Source organism: Macadamia integrifolia, chromosome 12, assembly GCF_013358625.1.
Source record: "Macadamia integrifolia cultivar HAES 741 chromosome 12, SCU_Mint_v3, whole genome shotgun sequence".
Lineage (NCBI taxonomy): Eukaryota > Viridiplantae > Streptophyta > Magnoliopsida > Proteales > Proteaceae > Macadamia > Macadamia integrifolia.
Window position 1 is genome coordinate 1,319,807 of NC_056568.1, and position 7,998 is coordinate 1,327,804.

At 36.2% G+C, this 7,998-nt stretch overlaps 3 protein-coding genes across 3 annotated transcripts in view; 1 reads left to right on the forward strand and 2 right to left on the reverse strand.

Moving 5' to 3' along the window:
* Positions 1–7,998, forward strand: part of LOC122057890 (maltose excess protein 1, chloroplastic-like) — a 68,369-nt gene that overhangs the window by 16,920 nt on the left and 43,451 nt on the right. The gene's annotated exons all lie outside the window — the stretch shown is intronic.
* Positions 2,651–3,489, reverse strand: LOC122057892 (endonuclease 8-like 3). Its single transcript, XM_042620240.1, has 2 exons — positions 3,106–3,489; positions 2,651–3,013 (listed from the first exon to the last, which is right to left on the reverse strand). The coding sequence occupies exons 1-2, from the start codon at positions 3,376–3,378 to the stop codon at positions 2,723–2,725; spliced, it is 564 nt and encodes a 187-aa protein (XP_042476174.1). The 5' UTR covers positions 3,379–3,489; the 3' UTR covers positions 2,651–2,722.
* LOC122057891 (uncharacterized protein At2g29880-like) lies at positions 5,156–6,563 on the reverse strand. Its single transcript, XM_042620239.1, has 2 exons — positions 5,931–6,563; positions 5,156–5,839 (listed from the first exon to the last, which is right to left on the reverse strand). The coding sequence occupies exons 1-2, from the start codon at positions 6,261–6,263 to the stop codon at positions 5,279–5,281; spliced, it is 894 nt and encodes a 297-aa protein (XP_042476173.1). The 5' UTR covers positions 6,264–6,563; the 3' UTR covers positions 5,156–5,278.

Genomic DNA, 7,998 nt, shown 5'->3' on the forward strand with positions numbered 1-7,998 from the left:
CACCAAAAAAAAAAAAAAAGATCTCCTTGTTCACTATATATAATTAGTTGGATAGTTAAAAAAATAAATATTTGATATCAGGGTTCATTTTGTGATTTCAATATTAGTTATCTTTCGTTTACAATGGTGAAACATAATGTCGTTACAAATTTAAAGTATTTTCACAAAATCTTTCCTCACTATAAGTTAAGTAGATTTCATTATGGTTAAACCTTGAAAACAAGTCGAATTAAACCGGTATTAACTCAATAGTGAAAAATCAAAATAAACCAAAAGCATACCATACCAAATGAAACCAACCGAAAAATGAAATTCAATGGATTGATTTTTCCCCTCATTCTTAGACCTAATCCATTTCAATTTGACCAAAATCGAGCCAAAGTGATCATTTGACACCCCTAGTTGATGCTTTGTAACTTTTTTATCTTTCCCAAACTGAATTATAAATAAAATCCCCTTTTCTTTACAGAAAATAAAAAAAGAACACTATTTTTTTAAGTGGAATTATTCATTTCCCTGGTTTATTTATGAGACCTCATAAATGTTATCCTCAAAATATTTGTCCTAGTTGCCATCTTGATTCCAGATAATACCAAAGGATGGTGTGCACTTTTTTGGACCATAAAAAATTCATTTCTTCTATTTCAAAAGTTTGTAGCAAATTGCAAGATGTTAAAGGACTTCATACTTTTACAGAAACCAGTTTTTTCCTTCAATAGTGATGGTTGTTAGTTTGTTATAATAGACAAAAATGTCATTTTCTCATGGACTCTCATAACTTGTTCCAGGCCTCAAGGCAGTTCATCATATTTTATAAAATTGGAGTTGTAGACTTGTAGTCAGATATAGAAATCACATCTGCTTAAAATTGTGTAGAAAAGGTACTTGGAAATGGTCTAAACTTTTCCCTCCAACTTTTCCTTCTTGGCTGTGTAATACATACCAGACTGTTAGGGGATGAAATGCTAAAATCATCAGTTTTCGGGTGTAAAGTCGCCAAAATCATTCACAAGGCTAGATATCTCACTCAAAGGTATTTGTTCTCATATCATATTGGACGGTTTAATCCAAAACTTCGAATAATTAGATAGAGAGCTCCTGAAGTATATAAAAACATCGTGGACCTAAACAAACAAACGTGAAATTATTACTCCATAACTTCAAGATCTCAGCAGAACAAGATGATCAAGGACCACTGGGTCTAGATGTTCACATGTTCTATTATTTTCTCTCTACTTTTTCGATCATGTGGCTCCATGTAGATGCTCCCAATTTTTATGCTATTGCTGGTGTGGCGTGGAAGATTCCCCTCAATGGTAGAGTGAGGAACCTTTTGCCATATTTTATTTTAGGAGGATTCTTTGAATAGATGACATAAGGGAGCGACACACCATTGAGAGGTGACAAAATGTGAATAAGTTATAATACAACGAGGAGAGATAAAAGAGACGGTGCAATGTTACCTTCATCCAAAATTTTCATTTGGTGTGTTTGTATTGAACACATGTAAATTATTTCAATCCAAAACAAATTTTTTCTTTCCTTCAAGATAAAAATCTAATCATATTGGCAGATTTAAAGGTGTCAAAACCAAATTGAAACCATCAAACAAGCCTTTTACATCGAAACCACGAAACTATTTGATAAATGGTTCAATTTTGATTTGAAAATTGAGACCATTTAATTAAATTGTATAAACTGAACCATTTAAATCGATAGTAGACCATTTAAGTAAACTAATTAATATATACATAGTAAGTTAAAAGCCTTAATGATTATAATGCACAATTGTGTGTGTTTTTTTTTTTTTTTTTTTTTAATGTTGTTGTGTGTTGTAAGAATAAACAAATCACACTAAAAAGTTAAAAGAAATTTAAATCTTATAAATAAAAATTAAATTAAAATATTTAACTATAAAAGGATAAAGTTTTTCTTCACCAATAGTTGAACGGTGAAACGGCCGAAATGTGTCCCCATCTCTTCCCACTTCTCCCCCTAGTGTATGTGGTGATGGCCTTTAAGAAAACTCATTCCAAACATATAAAGTAAACAACTATAACCTTATAATTTTTATAAGAAAAATATAACAATAAAAAGTTCAATTAAATGTTAAATATAAATCCACTTCAATACAAAAGTAAAAGAGAAAGAGACTAAGGGCCCGTTTGATAACGCTTCTGCTGTTTCTGTTTCAAGAAACGGCAGAAACAGAAATTGCTGTTTCTGGAAACAGAAACAGGTAAGAAGGGTGTTTGATAATTCTTGTTTCTGGAAACAGAAACAGGTAAGAAGGTGTTTGATAAATTTTATTTATGGGAACATTCTGGACAGATAATTCTTTTTTTTTTTTTTTTTTGTAAAATGGAACGGAAATGGGAATGGAGTTCCGTCTAATCTCGTTTTTTCAGTTTATTTTTTTTTCACTTTTTGTTTTAGAAAAACAGAAACGGACCAAACAAAAGATTCCGTTTTTCGTTCCAATAGAACAAAAAAAAACTCCAGAAACGTTTTTTTAGAACGATACCAAACGGAGCCTTACTTTCTTCAGAAACTCATGACCCTTCATTTTAATCATACCTACAACTACCAATTTCCTTATCTCGAACTTACATCATAATGTTACGAAACATTATATGTCAACCAATAATAGTAGATTAAAATGCAAATATTCCCATGTTTATGCCATATGTCTTACAAGTTTCCAATAGTTGGTCATTACCCTCTAACTACCACCTTTATTTATGTCTATGTTATTAATGGCCTCTAGGATATCGGTATATATCCTTCGCTTTTCCTCAGACGCATCCATTTCGTTTTTCAGTACTCTAGACTTCTCCTCTTCACCTTTGATTGCTTTTTCCAAATAACCTTTCACAAAATCAGTGGAAGGTGTTGATGTAGAAGGCTGAGCTCCAACCATTGAATTGCTTGTTCCACAATCGGAAGACTGTGCACTTGTCAAATTGATGTCTCCATAAATCCATCGAAAAAATTTGCAACCTCGATCAAGGGGCTGCAACTACTCATCAATTTAGTTTTGAAATATATTCAGATAATATAGGTCGAATAGTATGCTGATTAAAAAATAAAATAAAATAATTATACCCCATTGGATTTAGGACAACACCAGAAACGACGACCTAAGTTCGTTGCTGTCTTCGCGACGCGTACCTTGCACTGTCCCTCGCCACAATCACATAAGCGAAATTCATCTACCCACATAAAATATTCATTATGCCTTGGGCATTTGAAGAACGTTCTTCCTCTATTAGGTCCATTTTTCGTTGTGTACTTATCGCACAACTGATTACAGTAGTCACACCTTGCCATTGCGGGGTCAGTGGAAGACATCTGTACAGCAGAAATATTACAAGTCATCACAATGTAAATATTATGAAGCGAACAGAAGTATTTTTACTAACACCCCATACGTACACGGTATTTAGGAAAAATTGTGACCTAATTTCTGCGTCTACATTTTAATACATAAAAAATTCATTTACCAAAATTTCAGGATGGATTTAACAAAATTGTAGACATTCTCCTTGAAATTTCCAGTTGGTTGGCTATATTAAGACGCACTATAGACATTTGTCTTGCAGATAGTCGCTGGGAGACATCAGATGCGGAAGCATGGTACGCATGAGTATCAGGATTCATTGGGTCATCAATTTGTTGTTCACTTCCAAGCTCATTGAACAACTGATCTTGAATAGCTTGTTCCTTAATGTAATTGTGGAGCCCACAACAGGCGACCACGATTCTTGACTGATCTTCAATATCGTACGCTTTCATACTTTTTAATATGTGGAATCTATTTTTCAATACACCGAATGTTCTCTCAATAACATTCCGCAGTGACGAATGTCTATGATTGAACAATTCCTTAGCTGTCCTTGGTCCAGGCCTACCTTCACCATAATCTTGTAAGTGATACCGTTGTCCTCGGAATGGCACCAAGTACCCCAGTTGACTGGCGTAGCCCGAGTCAACAATATAATATTTGCCTTCAAATATTATGAAAACATTTATGGGATTAGATCTATATTCCCTGTCTACTATATGTGAAAAGACAACAGAAATATTCATAATACATTTTTACCTGATGGGGGATGAGGAAACCCTAAGTTATCATTGGTTCTTGCTGCATCCAATACCCTTGCATCATGTGCACTCCCCTCCCAACCCGCATACACAAATGTGAATCGCATGTCGAACGAACATGCACACATAACATTCTGTGTGATCATACCCTTTCGATTACGATAACGTGTCTCTTCCGACCTACGTACGATGGCACTTATATGGGTGCCATCAATAGCACCAATGCAATCCTATTTTCCATTGAACATAAGTTAGTCCATATAATTGTGTAAATTGCATTGATATTTCATTCGAAACATCGAAATAAATAATCACCATCAGAAGTCTCAGTTACCTTGAAATATGGATAGTACTTTGGATTGTTGGTTATCTCTGGAGGTACCACATCAAAATTTGGTGGCCTGATCGTCTCTAGCGACAAATTTAGCATTGCTTGCAACACCGTGTGGAAGACAACACTAATCGTCTGTCCTGAACGATTGAATCGACGTTGCATTTGTCTATTACTCAAACCTTGACCTACTATCATGAGGAACATCGCTAGCTGCTCATCTACTCGAATGAAACGGCTATCCGCTAACCAGCCTCTATGTACCATTCGGTCTCGCAGGTTGAGAAATACATGTCTCTCGAGTCTAAACTCTTGGTAACACACGTCAGCATGACCTGCAAGAACCTCAGCTACCCTAACAGGTCCTGTGTAACTACTATCATTCAGAGGTTCTCTCATCCTATACATACTGAGAATGTTTTGGAACTGGTGAACTATAACCATGTCATCATCGTCTGACGATGACCCGGTGATGTCGGTTGGAAATTGATTTGACATCCCTGTATGGATGGACACATTCAATATATAAAGGAATAGAGTCCATTAATGTACCATCTATTATCATTCTAATCTAATAACAAGTCATCAGTAGTGAAATTATCCCAAAGCTGATCAATAAACACACAATAATATAAAAGGCATAAATTTAACAATCATAAACAGTCATCTCTACTACTAGAAATTTGAAGCACATGCAATGAAAATAAAACAAAGCATCCAAAAGTCAAAATCAACATCAACCATAGTACGATAAAAGACATCAGTGTGTAAGTCAATATCAAGTCATATAAAATCCAAACAAAACATTTCAAAGTTCATTCATGCTTTCAAAAACGGTTACTTTCACTCCTTAAGGCCATGTATCATCCATAACCTCCTGTCAGGTCTCACTTCAACAAAAGACATGCGCCACCCAGGGTCACTGTGTATCTTACGCTGCGCTAACACATACAAATCAGTCGGGATATCCTCCAAACTGTCCAGTAGCTTCTGACAGCTGATCATGTTATATGGTCCATCAACAATAGGGTCAGGTGGTCGGGTAACTGCTGAGGTGGCAGAGGTTGATCCCTTTTCCATCCTCCATCGGACGAAGGTTCTAAAGTCCTCAGCGGAGTTCGTCAATGTCCGTGTGTGGCTCTTCCTCCTACGATCCGTAGGAGTCCTATCAAGTCGCCGCTTCGGAGGAGCTGACCCCTTGGGTGTCCCAGTACAAGCATCACTGTCATAATTATCAGTGTCATGCAAATCATCATCAATTTCAAGGTTAGTTGACGTTGGAGTGACAACTGTTGCCTGTGACAGACCTCTATCCCCACGGGCACTAGAGTCGGAGAAGATCTCTAACAACTCTGGCCACATGGGGAGACCATTTCTTCTATACTTTGCCCAATCCTTGTTTCCCTGTTATTCAAAATATTGTCAATTAATCATCACATTTTTTCCAATAATTGACAAAAAATTACCCGCTATAAACCAGAAATCATATTCATACCTGAATAGCAGATTCCCATACTGAATCATCAGCTGTGGCAGTCTGAGCATTCGCATCCCATCCAAAACCAGTTGTTTCTAACAAAGCCCTGAAGCTGTTGTACTCCTTGCGTAACTTATTCATCTTGTTACGTAGTTGTACTTTCGCAAAGGGCCTTTTGAATTCGGCTTCAAGCCCTTTTGTAATGTTGTCCCAACCAACCTTTGTGAATGTTGAGTTTGTCTTCAATCCGTTTCGGACATTATCAACCATGAGATTGATGAATGATCTTAGCTCTGCTTCATTCCAGATTATAGTAGTACTTTTGGGGGTTGGGGATCTTGGGGATCTCATATCTCTGAACAATCATTAGAGGGAAGGTAACCTTATAGAAACACAATGGAAAACAATGCAATATGGAGAACAATCCAGATTACAAGTGATTCATGCAAACAACCAGATAAGAAAATAAATATCAAGCAGCCTAATGATCTCAAAACCATCCAATCTTGAACCCTTTTATAGAAACATAATGGAAAACAATGCAATATGGAGAACAATCCAGATTACAAGTGATTCATGCAAACAACCAGATAAGAAAATAAATATCAAGCAGCCTAATGATCTCAAAAAAAGTCTAATTTTCAAAAGTATAATAAAAGTTCCAATTTTCAAACATTAATGGGTTAACCTTAAAGGTTTCAAAAGTATAATTTTCAAAAGTATAATAAAAGTTCCAATTCTTGTCATATCATGAGCTATGGCTAGAAAAAAAGAGAGGAAAGGGGGTGGGGGAAAGGATCCTTTCAATATGAAAACAACCACATTGAGAGAGAGAGAGAGAATTGGAAGTAAAGTCTAAAAGGTCACCAACAAGACAAGAAAGGTAGAAAGCTGTAAAACAGGGCAGCTCATGCACTAGAATGACTATTCATCCAGGATGAGGTGCTCAAAATTCTGAGCTCATCCAATGGACAGACCCTTAGGAATCAGATGGGGAAACTCAGAATAGAAAGCTGTAAAACAGGGCAGCTCATGCACTAAACACACTGGAAAAATATCAGAATTGATTAACTATTGAAGAACTATAATGACTATTAATCCAGGATAAAAAAAAAAGACTGAATACACCTATTAAATGCCACGACAAAGAAAAGATGCTGCTGGAGTATCACAGGAGAGAATGATAATTGAAAACAAAAGAAAGAAGAATAAGTAGGAAAGGATATGTTCAAGTCTCATACTTGAAATGCAGAGCAGGCCTCCCACTAGGGTTTCTGCATCCCACAGACCTGCATCTCACAGTATAACAGCATAACAACCATTCTTTTCTTGTAACTTCAATCGCTGGGGACTGTAGGGAACCCCTTGCTTTATTAATAAACTTCCAAAATCCCTCTCTTGCACAAGCCTTTTTGTAGCCTCAATGGCTTGCTGATTATGTACTCAACCTTGAGGTCAAAGGTTCCAAGCTTGTGTGACACAGTGGACGAAAAAAATCCCTCTCTTGCATGGGGAGGGAGTCCAATTAAATTATTAACTTCCTAGTCTAAAATTACATATCAAAATGGTAACTGAAACCAAATAAAATTGTGTTACTGAAACCTAATTAATACCTAGTAACTGAAATAGAAACTATACTAAAGAAATAGCAACCAATATCCGCATCAATCTCCTTCATATAGTCCCCACTCAAATCTTGCACAAGCCTCACAACTTCTGGAATATCTTCTCCACAAAGGCAGGAATGGGTCCAACCAGATCTGTCCTTGAAGCATTCTGTTCAATGGCGATCTTTGGGGCAAAACAGAGGCTGGACCTGGGTTAGTTGTAAGACCGATGTGGGCCGAAATATGAGCCTGCCTAGCAGTAAAATCAAGGGCCTTGTGTTCAATATCTTTTCTCTTTTTTCTGCTTCTATTTACTCTCTAGAGTATTGAATCTGGATATGTTTGTCTCTCTTTGTTATTCTACCATTATATAAATGACTGTTAAATAACGATGCTCTGAATTTGAGCTTCTGAATCAGTTGAGTTTTCCGATCATTTACACGAATAGGTTTCGTTCTGTTTTCTGTCATCTCCTCTTG